Source organism: Heterodontus francisci, chromosome 8 (genome assembly GCF_036365525.1).
Source record: "Heterodontus francisci isolate sHetFra1 chromosome 8, sHetFra1.hap1, whole genome shotgun sequence".
Classification (NCBI taxonomy): Eukaryota; Metazoa; Chordata; class Chondrichthyes; order Heterodontiformes; family Heterodontidae; genus Heterodontus; species Heterodontus francisci.
In genome coordinates this window covers 51,772,084-51,791,497 of record NC_090378.1, presented here as the reverse complement: position 1 = coordinate 51,791,497, position 19,414 = coordinate 51,772,084, and the positions used below count along the sequence as shown (strand labels likewise).

At 43.7% G+C, this 19,414-nt stretch overlaps 1 protein-coding gene across 10 annotated transcripts in view; it reads left to right on the top strand.

The window, feature by feature from the left end:
* LOC137372521 (uncharacterized) overlaps positions 1 to 19,170 on the top strand; it is a 203,681-nt gene extending 184,511 nt beyond the window's left edge. For 8 of the 10 annotated variants that reach the window (XM_068036406.1, XM_068036403.1, XM_068036407.1 and 5 more), the window contains one exon: positions 18,369 to 19,170. In XM_068036406.1, the coding sequence (XP_067892507.1) occupies positions 18,369 to 19,114 (746 nt within the window). In that variant the 3' untranslated portion in view covers positions 19,115 to 19,170. Of the gene's footprint in view, positions 1 to 775; positions 859 to 1,722; positions 2,457 to 18,368 lie in introns of those variants that run through there. The other 2 variants (XM_068036411.1, XM_068036412.1) reach the window with 2 other exon arrangements.
* Positions 19,171 to 19,414: the final 244 nt, after the last annotated feature.

Sequence of the window (19,414 nt, the reverse complement as noted above, 5' to 3'; positions counted from 1 at the left end):
TGAAGTCAGTGTTTTCTTCCTTGAACTCATCAGCACAAGGAACACCAACATTGGAATGGATGTTTGACCCCAGGCTGGGCACCAACAACAGCAATTCTTCTTGGGATGGCAGCAAAGGCATGGGGGGTCTACATGGAGGAGCAAGGCAGGGTACTCGGAGAACAGGGTAGGGTTACCGGGTACCTGGATGGCAGGGGACAGAGGAGGGGAGGACAAAGGGTGGGGTGATCGGGTGCATGCAGGAGCAGGGGAGGGAGGAGGGGAGCGTCCAGGGTGTGTCGTGATTGTTTTGCTGTGGAAGCTGGATATGGGCGGCTGCAGGGGTGGTGGGTTGATTTGACCATTACGGGTCATGAGGGGCCTAAAGGGAGGGATGAATGCTGGCAACATCAGGGACCTGTGGAACAAAGTCAGGGAACTGGCTGGCAGAGGGAACGGTCACAGTCAATGGGGGCAAACGGATTCTGTAGGGGAGAAGGTCGAGACTTAGAGTTGGGTACTCTACGGCATCATAGGGAGGGGAACAGGCCTTGGCAATAATCAGGTAAATTTCAGAAGGATCAAGGGTCAAAGTGGGCATTTCAATGGTAACGGAGGGATGGCATGAATAAATTGATACTGTGCAAGGTAATGGGGGAGATTCACTGGTAACAGAGGGAAGGGTTAGGTTACATTGGGTGGGTCAAGGGTGATGGGTGCAGGCTGGAAGGTGGCAGGAGGAGGTTGGAAGGTGGGGAGACTTGCTTTAAATTGTACATACACCATTTTCTCGAAGGATAATGAAAATCACATCGCCACTGAAGGATTGCAAGGCGCGTGGGAGGAGACAACGATGGTGGGCGGTTACTCGAGCTGGCAATAATTTTAAGGCATAGAAAAGAGAACTGTTCATTACCTCGATGGTCTGGTTGCAGAAGGCTGAATTTGAACATTCTGCTCATTTCATTATTTGCAAAGCTGCAGCAACATGGGTGTCATACACCCAATTTGTCTAATACCATAGGAAGAAGAGCAGAGAGAGTGACTAAGGGTGGCTCTTTTTCCTCAACACATGATGCCTACATGCCACCAACAGGCAGAACAAGAAGGTGAGGATGCTGCGAATGACAACATCCAGGAATGGCATTATCAAAGACGGGTGCTGGCATGTTATTGCACCTCAGGAGAACGACAGATCACCTTCAGATGTCAGAGAGGCAATGCCAGAGATGCCTAAGGATGTCACGTGAAATGGTCACAGAAATTTGTAGGATCCTGCAGCATGCCCTGCAACTGCTTGTGTTTGGTGGAAATCTCATGCCACTTGTGCTCAAGGTGATTGCTGCAATAAATTTTTTGGCTAGCAATGCCTTCCAGGGATCAACAAGCGACATATGTGGCATATCATAGTGTGCGACCCATAGTTGCATCAAAGAGGTGACCAGTGCCCTATTTCGTTGTGCCAATGAGTTCATCCTACTTACCTGTAGACAAGGACAGCCAGGCAGCAAGATCTGCGCCCTTCGCCGCAATCGCTGGGTTCCCTAGAGTGCAAGGGGTGATCGACTGCAATGATGTGGCCATTAGAGCTCCCTGGGACCAGCCTGCTGTCTTTGTGAATCGCAAAGGCTTTCACTCCGAATGTAGTTTTTAGTTTAGTTTTAGTTTTAGAGATACATGTGGATGTACAACTGGTTTGGGACTACAGAAGAATAATAATGCAGGTTTGTGCATGTTTCCTAGGAAGCTGTCACAACTCATCCATTTTGAGGATATCACAGCTGCCAGGAGTTTTTGATGAGCAAGCCAAAGTAGACGGCTGGATCCTGGGTGGCAAGTGTGACCCCCTTTGTACATGGTTGATGACACCAGTGCGGCATCCCCAAAGTGCAGCTGAAGAGAGACGCAATGCTGCTTACGCATCCACCAGAGCCATCATCGAATACACCATTGGCATGCTGAAAATGCGCTTCTGCTGCCTTGACCAGTCTGGAGGGCTGTTCAGTACATGCCGGAGAGGGTCTCGCGAATAATCGCTGTCTGCTGCGATTACACAACCTGGTAATTAGACACAGCAACTTTCTGCAGGTGGAAGAACAGGAGGAATACCAGTCCTTCTCTGATGAGGATGACTATGAAGAGTGTGAGGAGGAGGACAACAATGCTAATGATGCCATTATAGTTATAAGGGCCATGCAGAGACATGCAAAGGACATCAGGGAAAACCTAATATTTGCACATTTCATCAACATGGACTCGATGGGCCGAATGACCTCCTCTGTGCCATAAATGCCTCTATAACAATAAGCTACTTCAAAAAAGAACTTTGGGAGGAGAAAACAAACATTCTCCAAATATGTTCACATATGCCTGAGTTCTTAATCATTGCTGTAATCAAAAAGAAGGACTTGTCTGACAACAGCACATGAACCTGCAGTGGAGATGTGGCAAAGAGCCTGTATGTTATCCACTTCATTAAAAGCGATCTGCATATCCATTGATAATATTGTTCTACATCAAGGCATTAACCCGCACGCATAGGAAGCTACAACGTTGCAGCACTTTGATGTGACCAGCATATCTAATTTTCTCTGGACTATGATGGAATGGAGAACACAACAATGGAAGGAAAGTAAGGATGTGACTGCAGAACCACGAATGGAAGGCATGTTGGTAGTTTTACAACTGAAAAATATGCAAACGAAAAAGAGCCATCATTGAGTACTGAAGGCTAACATCAAAATGAAAAATGGACACTGGACACTTTCTGAACTGCATTGCAAGCATCAGTGTGTTCCTGCCATATGCCTCCAATAACCATTTTCCTTTTCAAATGAAACCAAGCAAATGATTTACAGGAGTGCATCAAATATTAAACTAAATAAATATGTATTGAAAATTCAGCAAAATGTGCACAATATTTACAGCACCCGTGCCACCTTCGTGCTCAAAACTGTTTCTTCTTGCGTTTCCTGCCACTATGTCTAGGTGCAACCCTGACATTAGCAGCTGAGGTGGAGGCAGTCTGCCCAGTGCACTGCTTACCCTGGGGTGTCCTGAGAAGAGGGCCCTGGGGCAGCTGGCACGCGTTCCTCCTCCATGTATATGTGTGCCTGATGGCATCTACCTGTCTCCCTGTGAGGAGAAAGAGCACTCGTAGGGAGGTCGAGGTTCCTCAACCCCTTCTCCTTAGATTCTGCTGCATGGAGCCCACAGCAACAGTGATGGAGTGCAGGTCAGATTGCATATGGTTCGAGCGCTCAACTTGACTTGCCACAGAGCTCACCGAACTCTCAATTGAGGAAGCCATATGCTCATATGCCTGAGACATGGCAGACGTCATAACCTGCATGGACTCCATGGCACGTGCAAAGCCCCGCAGGATCTCAGGCATCTCCAACATATTTTCCACATGGCTTTGCTGCACATTCAGCAGACGGCTCGTAGCAACAAACAGAGGATCATCATGAACATGGGGCTGAGCAGGGGCCTGGTCCCCAGCAGTCCTCCAATTGTCAGGGGACCCGGCTGGGACATGCTCCCTCAGCTGCTGGACGTGTCTGTGTTATGACCACCAGCTTGTGACCCTAATTCTAATCTTAAACCCCGCACGGACCGTGTGAATGTATCTGCACTGGCGGAGGTGGAAGAAGAGGCAGCTGTTGGTGCACCCTCTGGGGAATTAACTTCGCCTTCCTCCCCAAAGGAGGAGTCTTGGGCCTTACGACGTTCTGCGAATTGAATGGAGACACAAACAGAGGTGCATTAGGCATCAGCTGAACACGGGTTCACACACTTTCCGTTGGTGTGCACATATGGCAGCAAGAGTGACGATGACACTTCATCCTTAAGCCTTGAGGATCCCTCCTCGCCATCTGCAATCACCCTGCCTCCTTCCTTTCTTGAATTTCTGACGCCTCCTCCTCAGCAGTGCTTTTATGTCTGGGACACCTCCACCTGTTTTAGCACACCCACACTGGTTGTGGGTGTGTTTATCCTGCAGGAGACAGTGCAGATTTAATGAGGTCAAAAGATGCATCACAGCCATTGCATACGTGCATCAACATCATTCTGGAGTGGCTTTCACACAACACATCCAATCACATAAACAATGCCAATCATTAAATTGGCGCACAACCATTTAGTTTATGGCACCAAGGCTGCTCACGCATTCCACTGCATGCCTTGTCAACCCGGTGTCTTAAAGTCACGGAGCCAGGAAGGAAAACAATGGAATTGCTTTGCCAAGACCCCTTACCCTCGCTGATCTGAGTGAGTCATTGGTACGTTTCCGACACTGAACCCAGGTTCTGCACGTCACCCCACGGTTCGAGACCTCCTCTGCTACCTCCATCCAGTCCGCCTTGGACAGGCAGAAAGGTCTTCTGACTCCATCTGCAGGGAAGTGGACCTCCCACCTTTCCCTGATAGCCTGGAGGAGGAGCTGCAGGGAAGTATCACTGAACCGTAGGCGGGATGCTGCCTCCTGACTGACATTTGCTTTGCTTTTGCTGCAGGGGAAAAGAAATAATGTGGAGTTGGTTTGACAAATTAAGGAAGGAAAAACTACAAATAAGTAAAAGTTTTAATTTTGGTAGCTCTGAAGAGACTTACATAACACAAAGGCTGCTACTCCTTGCGGCTGGAAACACAATGCTTTATAGCCATGGTGATCATGGTGCTTGGCCCAGTGACGGCGGGTTCCACCAATGAAAGGCTTTCCCCACCGCATGATCCCACATGTCTCCCGTGCCTGTCGCCGCACCATTCATTTAAATATAGAATTGCATGGGATTTGGGAAAAATGGCAGATGTGGAAGTTATACCAACTTCCAGTCTCACCATCGAGAACACTGCGGGACTCATAAAATCCCAGCCATGGTCTCTAAAATGAGAACCTGACTAATTTTTTTACAAGTAGACTTTAAGTCTGGTGCAGCAAAATACGTCTTCCTCCCAGAACTGTGAATGAGCAGGCAGCATTTGCAAGATCATCTTCTTATAATCTGAACCTCAGAAGTCAGCCAATGCCAGCCTCAAATTGACCTTAATTTCAGGTTTGGCTGCTAGCCTTCTTCTGCTGACTTTGGCACTGACAGAGTGATGATGGTGTCCATACCTTTAAGCAGCACCCAGGCTATACTGTCACCTCGCCATAGTACCTACTGCCTCATCTCCATAATTTGATGCAATTCAGTTTATTTCTGCCATGGAGCAATGGTGGAAGGTGCACAGATGCTGGCAATAACCCACTAATGTCAGAGTTCATGTGAGAAACACAATATGAAGGTATTGACCTATTGAGATTAAGATCTTATCACCAAATGTGACAAGATTTGTCCAGACACCAGCAGCAGCCCAGTGACAGCCCAAGCATACCCAACATTCAGGGCATTGATCCTGTTATGAGCATAGGTAGAAATAAATCAATGCAGGAACAGCTATGGATTCATCCAGTATGGGAGAATCCAGCACCAAACTTGAGTTGCCTAAAGAAAGTGTACTGTTCATTGAGATTTCAGTTTATTTTGCTTCATCATCTCCAAAAGTTTGGTAGGGGATGATGAAGAAGATGAGGAAAATAAAAGATTTCCCTTCTTTGGAGGATCATTAGTCCTCCATGGGAAGACAAGAAAGGGTATAATCTTGGATTTGTCAATATACTCACAAGCCAAAGCTTAGCAGGGTTTTGCCATCACCTTCATAAAACCACAAGTAAAATTGTCTGGGTGCATTTCCATTAAAACTGTAGCTCTGTTTCCAAGGAAACTCCAATATTTCCCTTAAACTTCATATGACTCTTTGGAGGATTGCCTTAGAATGGACGGCTTCATACTGGACAAAATTATGCAACAGAAATTGTTTTTTTGATTACACAAGTCTAGCCTGGAACCAAGATCCAGGTATAGGCTAATAAGAGCAACACTGGGTTGGATACAAAATTAATGCATTATTACACAATCATTTGCGACATGAGACATAGGATGGCAGTCTAAGTCATTGTTCTGTGCAGATTTGCTCAGCTCCAAACATCAGGATTTGAAAAAAAAAGTTCACTAAAATTAGATAACTATGTACGAGAACAATTTAATGGCACTTTTTCAGGTAAAAATATATTTTTGACAACAGGTTAATGATGCTAAAACATTTTGAGAAGTGCCAGCAGAATCTGAGGGCAGTCCATTGAATGATAGTGTAGGAGAAGCCCTAGTGCTTCCATTACCCAACACTTAAAAGAAGTACAAATACTCTTTTGTTTTGCATTAGGATTCAGAACAAACTCCTATATACTCTCCCTCAACTCCAAATAGCACATGCGAGGTGCTCATGGGGTACTTTGTCACTAAATTTGAGGCCATCCTTTCAGCTTCTTTTACTGCAACCCCTCCTTTCCCCTTGCACATCACGTCTAACCTCCCACTGTTACCGCCACCCCCCTCCCCACCCTAGCCTTCTCTAACTTCTCTCCTGTCTCCTCTCATGCCATCTCCGAGCTGAGTTTCTCCTTCAGATCCATCTCCTGCTCTCTTGACGCCCTTGCCAGAAAACTGCTAACCACTCAACTTCAATTTCTAGCATTCATGCTGACACTATAAATTGTTATCTTTCCCCAGGTATTGCCCCCTTCCATCCAAAATAGCTGTCATTATCTCCCCCTTAAGAAACCACCCTTGCAAACTATTTGCAAACTACTACCCCGTATCCAATGTTCCTCTCCAAAGTTCTTGAACATGTTGCCGCTCCCAGATCTGTGGCCATCTTTCCCGTTGCTGTATGTTTGAATCTTTCCAATAAGGTTCCTCCTCTGTAACAGCAATAAAACAGCCCTAAGCAAAGTCTCAAATGACGTCTTTTGTAACGTGACCTAGGTGCATTTTCTCTTCCCAGTCTTCTCGACCTCTCTGAGGACAGTCAATGCCACAATCCTCCCTTAACACCTCCTCCATTGCCCTGCTATGTGAGACTGTCCTCGCTGGGTTCCACTCTTACCTATCAAATCATAGCCAGAGCATCTCCAGCAACGGCTTCTCTTCCTCCCCCAGGACTGTTACCTCTGGACTCTGCCAAGGATCTATCCTTGACTTCCTCCCTTTCCTAAATATCATCTGAAGACATGAGGTTAGCTTTCACATGATTACTGCTGACACCCAGTTCTACCTCCCCCATTTCTCTCAACCCCTCCGCTGCTTCTGTGCTGTCACACTGTTTGTCTACCATCCATTGAGCAGCAGTTCCCTCCTGTGGCACTTTGGGAAGACTGAAGCCATTGTTTCAGCTCCAAATTCAATATGCTTGCCACTAATTCCATCTCCCTTCCTGGTCACTGTTGAATCAGACTGTTCACAATCTCAGCTTCTGATTCCATATCCTCTTCAGTACCAAGACAACCTACTTTTACTTCTGTAACATTGTCTGTCTAAATCCATTTATTGTTGAAACTCTCATCCATGCCTTTGTCACCCCCTAATTCAACTATTCCTGTGCTGTCTTGGCCAACCTTCCTTACCCCATCAACAACAATCTTAAACTACTCCAAAACTCTGCTGCCATATCCTATTCCACAGCAAGTCCCATCACCCCATCCCTGCAGGCCTACAGTGGCTCCCATTCCTCCATCATACTCAATTTAAAATTCTCATCTTCATGAATAAATCTCTACATCCTACCTCTATAACCAACTCTTAGGAGCAGGAGTAGGCCATTCAGCCCATCGAGCCTGCTCTGCCATTCAGTGCAATCATGGCTTCAATGCCTTTTTCCCACATTATCCCCATATTCCTTTATATCATTGGTATTTAAAAATCTGTCAATCTACTTTAAACATACTCAATGACTGAGCTTCCACAGCCCTCTGGGGTAGAGAATTCCAAAGATTCACAATCCTCTGAGTAAAGAAATTTCTCCTCATCTCTGTCCTAAGTGGCTTCCCTCTTACTTTGAAATTGCATCCCTGCTTCTAGACTCCCCAAACAGGGGAAACATCTTAAACCTGCATCTACCCTATCTATCCCTTTCAGTATTTTGTAAGTTTCAATGAGATCACCTCTCATTCTTTGAAACTGTAGAGAATACGGGCTATGTTTCCCAAATCTCTCTTCATAGGACAGTCCCGCCATCCTGGGAACAAGTCTGGTGAACCTTTGTTGCACTCCCTCTCTGGCAATAATATCCTTCCTAAGGTAAGGGGACCAAAACTGCACACAGTACTCCAGGTGCGATCTAACCAAGGTTCTATACAATTGAAGCTAGACTTCACTACTCCTGTACTCAAATCCTCTTGCAATAAAGGCTAACATACCATTAGCCGTCCTAATTGCTTGCTGCACCTGCATGTTAGCTTTCAGTAACTTATTGACGAGGGCACCCAGGTCCCTTTATATCTACATTTTCTAATCTCTTACCATTTAAGAACTAGTCTGCACATCTGTTCCTCCTACCAAAATGGATAATCTCACATTTTTCCACTTTATATTCCATCTGCCACGTTCTTGCCCACTCACTATGTCTGTCCAAATCCCCTTGAAGCCACTTTGCATTTTCCTGACAATACACATTCCCATTTAGTTTTGTGTCATCTGCGAACTTGGAAATATTTCATTTGGTCCCCACATCCAAATCATTAATATATATTGTGAACAGCTGGGGCCCAAGTACTGATCCTTGTGGTACCCCACGAGACACAGCCTGCCAATGTAAGAGTGACCAGTTTATTCCTATTCCCTGTTTTCTGCCTGTTAACCAATCCTTAATTCATGCCAGTATATTACCTCCTATCCCATGTTCTTTAATTTTGCGAACCAACCTCCTGTGGGGGACTTTATCAAAAGCCTTCTGAAAATCCAAGTATACTACGTCCACCGACTCTCCTTTATCAATTCTGTTAGTAACATCCTTAAAGAACTCCAACAGGTTCATCAAAAATGATTTCCCACTCATAAATCCATGTTGACTATGCAAAACAGATCATTATTATCCAAGTGTCCATTTATCACAACCTTTAGAATAGATTGTAACATTTTCCCTACTACTGATGTAAGGCTAACAGGTCTGTAGTTCCCTGTTTTCTCTCTTCCTCCCTTCTTAAATAGTGGGGTGACATTTGCTACCTTCCAGTCTGCAGGAACCATTCATCTATGACCTTCCAGAACTCTGACTCTGGTCTCTTGTGTACCCCTACCTCCCTTTGCCCCATCATTGCCAGCTCTGCCTTCAGCTTTCTAGGCTGCACCCTTTGGAAATCCCTCCCTGATCTCTTTCTCTCCACCTTCCTTTCCTCTTTAAGTCCCTCTTTAAAAATCACCTCTTTGACTAACCTCCTACTATCTCTTTCTTTCTTTGGCCCTGCATTCATTTTGTCTCATTACATCTATGTTGAGTGCATTACGACATTGTTGTACATTAGAGACACATTATAAATGCAAGTTCTTGTTAATTTGTTCAAAGAACCACACAAGAATACCAGCAAGTATCCACAAAGAAAATCTTGTTGTCCATGTGTCTTTCTCTGGACAGTCCATGAGTATAAATACACAGGGTCTACTGCATAATGAAGTGCAGAAACTGTTGTTCCCTAAGGTTGTTGAAGGGCCAGGAAAATTCAGTGTTTTACTCCAGTTACTTGCTTACCCCAAAGGTTCTGGAAGGATTTTGATACATCCTGGATGTCTATCATTGAATATCTGCAATCTGAAGAGGAAGCTCAAGATTATTACCATGCGACACATCAGCTGAACAATATCACAGAAATACTTCAAGATTCAGTTGGTGCCCAGGCTATGGGTGCTGCACATCATGGACGTGACAGTTTCAAGCATGCTTATTTAAAGGGCTGCTGTAAATGAATCTTCTCACTCATTCTTTCCCTGCTCTGTTATACAGCCCAATAATTTATTATAATGAAAAAGCATTCAGTATCTTCAAATGGAAGCTCAGTTTATTGATTGGGTGTGTAATTGCAGCTTCCTTCTCCAGAAATAGCTCTAGTGATAGATCTGTCCTTAATAGATTGATTCTGGTCGCTAATAGTTTTTATTCTTCTCTGCAATTTATGGTACATGAACTGTCGATAGCTATTGTCTCAGTGAAGGAGTGCACATTAATACAGTGAATGTATGGACCAACATGTCAGCAGTCTTAATCATTGAGCTCAGACCTTGTTTCTGATAATCCGACAGATACAGTACTACTGCAGACTAAATGAAGAGAATCAGTACTCTTTAGGAATGTGGAATAACAGCATAAGAGAATCCAGAAGATTCTATCTTGAACTTTCTTTCCCCCACTTTAGGGAAAACAAGTTTCCTCCTCCTTAGGAAAAGAAATCAATAGCAGTATTGTCAAATATTTCTAAAATGCTTTTAAAAATCAAATAAGCTGTGTTTTTCTTTAGAGATAATCAAATGGCAGAACCAACAACTTCTCTGCGAGTCTATACCACAATCCATTATCCAGTGGTACAAACATTTTTTCTATTCTCTAAATTTGCTTGAGGCTTGCCAATTTGCAAGTTGTATATTCATTGTCCAAGAGAAATTGTTTGTTTACTATCATCTCATCTATCTCTTGTTACTTTTAACACATTCATCACATCTTCCCTTAGTCTTCTCTCATAAGTTATCTGAGATATGAGACATGGGTGGTATCCATTTTTACACATGATTCCTCCAATTTAAAGCTATGAAAACCATCTTCAATAGATGGGACTATCCATAGATAAATTTCAGGAGATTTTTAAGAACAAGTCGCATATCAATTTTCTGCTCCCACTTCAGAGCAGCCTCTCAATTCAGTGACAAGGTTGATTCCTATACACCTCGCACCAATTCTCCCTCATTCCAAAGATCAACCATAAGATTCAGGTGGAGGTTGAACTCACTCTAGTGATCCTGTAATGGTCTAGGGCATGGCTATCAGACTCAATCCTACATCCTGGCCCTTGGCATGGGCTACATTCAGTGAAAGTCATTTGCACACACTCGGGTAGAAGTAGGTATGCATTTTTCCTGTTTCTAGGTATAAAATGTATACCAATATCTGGGTGCGAGGTCTTGCTCACTAATCTGCGGCGGGCACCAGATTGCTCCTCACTATTTCCAGGCATCTTTGGCAGCTACCTGAAATCAGATTGGATCAATTTAAATATGCAACCAAGGTTCCTGTGCCTGTTTTAGAACCCTTCTGCAAATAAACATGAAAAACGAAGTGGAATATGCACTGTGCAAGCTCTGACTATTTTTTTCCAGTTCTACAGCGACTTAAAGGTGCACTGGAACCTGCTAAAGAAATGGTAAAGAATGTTTTTTTACTTACCCTTCTTTGGGGTGTGGAGAAACAGACGTGCTCCTCCCAACTCCACACCACTACTCTGGGCTGCTGCAGGCCGCATCGACCATCATGCAACTCTTGCACCTCCTCCATGTATTGGAGCTTGTGATCCATGTATTGGAGCTTGTGATGTTCCCTGAGAGCAGTGAGAATCCTCGGGCTTCCTCCCCTTCAACCACCCACAGTAAAGTTGCCAGGTTTCATTCTCCCATTTGCTGGCTGTTTTTCTCCCTCTGCACCAGTTCCACTCATGATGTTGTTGCTGCTTCTCCCAGCTGTGCAATTTTTTAAAATTCATTCATAGGATGTGGGCATTGCTGGCAAGACCTGCATTTATTCACCATTTCTAATTGCCATTGAGAAGGTGGTGGTGAGCCATGTGGTGCAGTCCATGTGGTGTGGGTATTCCCACAGTGCTTTTAGCAAAGGAGTTCCAGGACTTTGACCCACTGACAATGAAGGAACAGCAATATATTTCCAAGTCAGAATTGTGTGTGTCTTGGAGGGGAACTTGGAGATGGTGGTGTTGCCATGCGCCTGCTACCCTTGTCCTTCTAGGTGGTAAAAGTCATGGGTGAGAAATGATCTTGGATCTCTCGACCCTCCCCCCCCCCCCACCCCAGGTCCCTGACCCCATCCTCCTGTCTCAGTCTGGGTCTCCTGAGCATCCCTCACCCCGTCCCAATCTGTCTCCCAACTCACCCAAGTCCCAATCTTTCTCTGCATAGACTATCCCCCGACACTGATCCCAATCTCTGTCTTCCAAGTCCCAATCTGTCTCCCAGCTCCACACCTCTCCATGGTTTTCTCAATTTCTTCCTTTCACCTCAAGGTCAATTCTAAGTGAGAGCTGACTTTCTATCTGTGGGGGATGGAGGTTAGGATGTGGGGTGTGGGCGCTGCTGCAGCACAAAGTTTAGAAGCAGCAGTTCTCCCGGGCTGTGAGAAGCCGTGTCCAGCAGATTTGTGTCTCCTTTCAAGCGAGACATGAACTTAAAAATTCAATTGCACAGTGCATGTATTATAAGCATAAAGCAGGTATTTAAGGGTACAAGGCAGCCATCAGCACACATTTATTCTACACTGGACCAGACTCCTCCAAGATCCAATGTAGAGCGCTTTTGTGAAATTGGTCTGCCTTTGAGAATAAGATGATTATAGGGGAGCAGCCAGGAAGTCAAGAGAGAGCACGAGCAGGTGGGAACAGAAAAACTTTGAGAAATTAATATCAGCAGAGAAAAAGTATTGGAGAAATTTAGGAGACTAGAAGCTGACAATTCCCCGAGGCCTGATGGCCTAAATCCTAGGGTTCTAAAAGAGGTAGCAGCAGAGATATTGGATGCACTGGTTATAATTTTCCAAAATTCCTTGGCTTCTAGATAAGTCCCCGCAGATTGGAAGTTAGCAAATGTAACTCTACTATTCAAGAAAGGAGGGAGAGAGAAAACAAGGAACTATAGACTAATCAGCCTGACATCAGTAATCGGGAAAATGCTGGAATCTATTATTAAGGAAGTCTTAACAATGCACTTAGAAAACAGTAGTATGATCAGACAAAGTTAACAAGGTTTTACGAAAGGGAAATCGTGTTTGACAAATTTATTAGAGTTTTTTGAGGTAACTAATAGGGTAGATAAAGGGTAACCAGTGGATGTGTTATACTTGGATTTCCAAAAGGCATTTGATAAGATGCCACACAAAAGATTAATATGCAAGATAAGTGCTCATGGAGTTGGGGGTAATATATTAACATGGATAGATGAATAGTTAATGAAGCAAAGAGTAGGGATTATTGGGACATTTTCAAGTTGGCAGGCTGTAACTAGTGGAGTTTCACAAGGGCAAGCACTGAGGCCTCAGCTATTTACAATCTATATAAATGACTTAGACAAAAAGACCAAGAGTAATTTATCTAAGTTAGCTAGTGATACAAAATTAGGTGGGAATGTAAGCTGTGAAGAGGACACAAAGAGGCTGCAAAAAGATATAGATAGGTTAAGTGAATGGGCAACAAGGTATCAAATGAAGTATAGTGTGGGAATGTGCGAGGTTATTCACTTTGGTGGTAAGAATGGTAAAACAATATTTTTTAAAAGGCATGAAACTTTTAAATGTTGATGTTCAGAGATACTTGAGTGTACTCATAAAAGCAACACAGAAAGTTATCATAATAGGTGTAGCAAGCAAATAGGAAGGCAAATGGTGTGTTGGCCCCTATTGCAAAGGGATTGGAGTACAAGAATAAAGAGATCTTGCTACGATTGTACAGGGCTTTGGTGAGACCACAGCTGGAGTACTGTATTCAGTTGTTATCTCCATATCTAAGGAAGGATAAACTTGCCTTGGAGGTGGTATAGCGAAGGTTCACCAGATTAGTTCCTGGGATGAAAAGATTGTCCTATGGTGAGAGGCTGTGTAAATTGGGCCTATAATCTCTGGAGTTTAGAACAGTGAGAGGTGATCTCATTGACACATACATGATTCTGAAGGGTCTTGACAGGTTAGACACTGAGAGGTTGCTTCTCCTGGCTAGAGAATCTAGAACACGGGGGCACCAGTGTCAGGGTAAGGAGTCGATCATTTACGACCGAGGTGAAGAGAATTTTTTTCACTCAGAGCATGTGAATCTTTGGAATTGTCTACTCCAGAGGGTTGTGGTTGCTCCATCGTTAAGTATATTCAAGACTGAGATCAATACATTTTTGATGTTAGGGAATCAAGAGATCTGGGGAGCAGGAATCAAGGGATCTGGGGAGCAGTCAGGAAAGTGGAGTTGAGGTAGAAGATCAGCCATGATCTTATTTAATGGCTGAGTAGGCTCGAGGGGCCAAATGGCCTACTCCTGCTCTTAGTTCCTATGGAAGGAGGAGGGCACTATGCTGAAGACTATACCCACAATGGATCTTCAGGCAGCACTTCTGCTACTTTAACTTCAGGAAGAGTGACGTGTCAGGTACTTTTGCTTCACCAACGAGGCTATCACCAAGTTATATTGCCTACTGCAGTCACAACTTGAACCTCGAACCAAGCATGGACAGCATTGCCTGTGACTAGCAAGGTCTCTATAGCCCTTAACTCTTGTGCCACGGGGTTGTTTCATGCTGCAATAGGTGACATGAGTGACATCTCCTAGTTTGTTATTCACTTTTGTACCAGGAAGGTGACCAAGGTGGAACAGCTGCATTACTTTCCCACTTGACACAGCAAAGCAGGGCAAGCGAGCACTAGGTTACAAACACATACAGACTTTCCGACATCCAAGGTGAAATAGTCTGCACTCATATTGCCATATTGTTTCTGATCAGCATCCTGACAGAAATCATGACAATTCCTGCACCAGTCCTCTGCTGCCTTTTAGTCTAACTAGAGAGTCAGGTCAACAGCTGGCTACTGGTTATGTTCAGAATTGGCACATGACTCCTGTTAGGAACCCAAGCACAACTGCAGGTGTGGCGTACAATAAGAGTCAGGCCAGAAATGTCTTTGAGCAGGCCGTTAGCACGCTCAAGCAATGCTTTAATTACCTGGACTGTGTGGGAGAATGTTTGCAGTACAGCCCTGTTTCCAGATTTGTGGTTGTGCGCAGCATGCTGCATAACTTTGAAATAAAGTGGGATCAGCTCTTACCACTATTTGGGTAGCTAAAGGTGCAGGAGAAGGAGCAGAAAGAGCAACATAAAGAGGACGAAGAGCAGCACAACATTAACAACCCGTTCCCCTAGCTGTCAGAACTCTTAAGAGCAACTCAACCAAGAGTGCTTCATGAAAGCCATCCCTAATGTACCAACAATCCTTCCTACCACCAACCAATTACTTTCCTTTTTTGGTCCAGTCTTATAGGTCTTGCCCTCACTTTACTACAAATATTTATGCCTACACCAAATCCAGAGGACAAAAAATGAATACAATTCAATTCCATCTGTGTATAATAATTAATAGGGATATTTAAGGATCACCCTGTGCAACCCTTTTAGTTTGTCTTTTATGCTTGTTTACTCAACCTAGTGCTCCTACAAAGTATTTTCCTGGTGGCTTCATCTTAGGAGATGGATGGCGGATGGGTTTCTAGTGAGGATACTGCAGAGGCTGTGGTGGGTGACATTGAACAGCTCTGGGCCTACAGGGCCTGGCTGCAAACTACTGGATCTCAGCATGGGTGAGGACAGTTTGGTCCAGTGGGTTGTTTGTATTAACAAGGAGTGATTAATGGGGGTGCAAGCATGTTGTCATTCTGAGAGAGGAAAGCAGCTGCATCTCCCATGAAGCCAAGACTACTCGCCTGGGACTGCACCTCAGCACTCCTCCAGCTCTGCACAAGAGCAGAATACAGAAATAATGTAAAGTTCTGGAGGCCCCTCTCAACACTGGCCGCTAAAACCGAGATGGCAGCAATCTGAGGGTCCATGGCAGCCATATGAGCCGCCCTGGAAGCTATTAGAAGTTGCAACAGAGATGCCATCATGATGGGCAACACTGTCATGTTCATGGAGCTGATTTTGGTGCTCCATGTTAGACAGAATGCTCTCCCAGCCCTACCTGAAGCCCCAACACTTCTCTATTCTCTCAACTATGTGCACAAGCTTGCTGGTGGGCTGCCCGTTGCACCTATCATTTTATGACATATGCCCATCAAGCTTAGATAGCCTGGGCCCTCAAAGTCAGCATGGGTCTCTACAGCAGACCTAGTATATGGCAAGCTGGCACCTGTGACATCATATTCCGTGCACTAATTCCTGCATACTTGTCCCTGATGATTCACCACATTCCTACCCTCTAAAGTATGCATGGTGCTAATCTTTGAGCTGGTGCTTGGTGTGGTCAGATTGAGTGATACTGTATCTTCAGGATGGCTGGTCTTCTCTTCCAGCCACTGTGAACTCAACATTTTCAGCATCTGAAATAAAAGAGACAAGGGTTAGCTTTTAATGCAGAGGGAGATGAGGGGCTGATGAAAGGAGTTGTAGTTTGTCAGAGAAGTAAGAAATGAAAAAGAAGTCAATATGTGAAGGAACCATATGTGACGTGTCTTCCAGCTGTGCCACCCACCATGGCCATGTCTCTGCTCTTGCTGTCGATGGCCAGCATGTTTTCTGTGCTTTTTAAGGCTGTCATGGCATAGGGTTCAGACAGGATTTACTAGATGAGAGACTTCAGCTATATTGTGATGCTAATGAAGGTAGGATTGTTCCCCTTAGAGCAAAGAAGATTTGTTCTAGTGAGGCCATTGAACTTATTCAACAATGCACCCATGTCCTGGGTACTTAACTCCTGGCATTAACATCCTCTACAACCTCTTCCCACTGTATCCTGATTTAATGTCTCAGAAGAAGTGGGTAGTGGGGTACCGCAGGGATCGCTGCTAGGACCCCAGCTATTCACAATATACATTGATGATTTAGATGAGGGAACTAAATGTAATATCTCTAAATTTGCAGATGACACAAAACTGGGTGGGAGGGTGAGTTGTGAGCAGGATGCAGAGAGGCTTCAGGGTGATTTGGACAAGTTGAGTGAGTGGGCTAATGCATGGCAGATGCAGTATAATGTGGATAAATGTGAGGTTATCCACTTTGGTAGCAAAATCAGGAAGACAGATTATTATCTGAACGGCTATAAACTGAGAGGGAACTATGCAGCGAGACTTGGGTGTTCTCGTACACCAGTCGCTGAAGGTAAGTATGCAGGTGCAACAGGCGGTAAAAAAGTCAAATGGTATGTTGGCCTTCATAGCGAGACGATTCGAGTACAGGAACAGGGATGTCTTGTTGCAATTATACAGGACCTTGGTGAGGTCACAGCTGGAATATTGTGTGCAGTTTTGGTCTCCTTATCTGAGGAAGGATGTTCTTGCTATAGAGGGAGTGCAGCGAAGGTTTACCAGACTGATTCCTGGGATGGTGGGACTGACGTACGAGGAGAGATTGAGTCGGTTAGGATTATATTCGCTGGAGTTCAGAAGAGTGAGGGGGGATCTCATAGAAACCTATAAAATTCTAACAGGACTTGACAGGGTAGATGCAGGAAGGATGTTCCCGATGGTGGGTCATAGTCTAAGGATACGGGGTAAAACTTTCAGGACTGAGATGAGGAGAAATTTCTTCACCCAGAGAGTGGTGAGCCCGTGGAATTCACTACCACAGAAAGCAGTTGAGGCCAAAACATTGTATGTTTTCAAGAAGGAGTTAGATATAGCTCTTGGGTCTAAAGGGATCAAAGGGTATGTGGCGAAAGCGGGAACAGGCTACTGATTTGGATGATCAGCCATGATCATAATGAATGGCGGAGCAGGCTCGAAGGGCCAAATGGCGTACTCCTGCTCCTATTTTCTATGTTTTCAATGAGAAGAGTAAGTCCCTCCACTCGTCCACTGCCTGCATTGGGGCCTCCAAGGCAGCATCAGAGAACTGTGGTGCTCTCAGTGTTTGTTGCAGCAATTTAAGTATTTAAGAATAGTTGAGTGTTCCCTTCATTCTGAAGCCATGTTACACCTCCTCTTTAACTGGTGTCAAATGCCTGATATCTGCCAATGAGTACCACGGGGAGTGCTAGCTGCAAGCCTGTATTTTTATATTTATCAGGCATCACAAATATTGAATGCTGCCTGAGTCAACTTTACTAGGTGCTTGCAGTTCCTGCCCTGGCACTTAGTCAACCATCACTGGCACTTAGTCAACCATCACAGGCAGGTCAAATTTCTAGGTTATTCACTGCATTGCCAATAGGTATTTAGAAACAGCAATTTGAATTTGTTAACTGTAGTTTAACTCTTTATAATGTTTGATTATATCAAGTTTACTTTGACTTTACCACACCACACACTTTACCAGTATAATTTATACTTTTAGTCTTACATTTGCTGCTATGAATACTCACTAATATTTATAATTAAATTATATCACATTTGCAAAATAATTTAGTTCATATTTAATTTGAATTAAAATATGCATATGAAATGATAATTATTGGATCTTAATAATAGACATTCAGAAAAAAAGTACAAAAACAAATAACATAACTAGGCTTCAAATGGTCTATGTTCCTAAAATGATTTTTATGTGTTTTAGTTTCTAGAATGCCGTCAGAAGACTGCAAATCAACCAGCGTTGCTTTATGCCTAAACAAAGTTGAAGAAATATCATCAAATTGTCAAATAATACAGAGCAACAGTCAAGCTCAAATGATGCCATGTGATGATTTATCTGACAGCACTTCCTCATCTCAGAGTTCTTACCAAGAATATCTGTCTAGTTTACCAACTGACATTTCAACACCAAGATCTGAGTCATCTTCACAAATTTCTTTGAGTTCAGAAATAGCAGATGATTTTGTAAACAACTCTGAATGCTCTGTAAATAGCTCAATGCCAAGTGAAACACTTCTAAACTTAATGCAGAGATACTTTGCAAGTGGTGATGATGTTAAGTCTGTGAAGATTTCAATACTTCTGGATAAGTCCCAGTCTGATGACTTAAGTCACAGTAGCATTGTAGAAGAAAGCACCAGTGGATCATATTGCCAAAATAATTCTCAGTCAGATTCTGAACAATATTCCAGAATTGGGTTAAAAAATAAATGCGGTTTTCTACATTGTAAAAATAACTCAACAGATGTGGAACCTTCCTTGGCTTCAGTTGAAAATCATGCAAGAAACAGTTCCAGTGTTCATTCACAGGTTGTTGTTCATTTTGATTCTCAGATCCCATCAATGGTGGATGGTTCCAGTGATCGGTACTGTGCAGAGGATAAGGAACCATGTAGCAAAACTACTACTGTTAGATATGTGTTTACTGATAGTGAAACTGATGTTTAAATACTGCTATTGTAACTAAAAAATATATGTAAATCACTGAACTAAAATCAGTTTAATTGTATGGCTTAGGTAGAAGTGATTATTGAATAAAATTATTTTAATCCTACTTACAGCCAACAAAGACAAATAAAAATCAGATAGTTTTACATTTTAGAGTATTCAGTCCAAGTCTTGAATGTTTCTTTTGTGACTTGATAACTAAAACTGGACATTGTGCTCAATGTGCACTCTCCCAGATCATTATATTGTTTTACATAACCTTCTCTGACATAAAAGGCTTGATTTTTCTCCACCATCTTG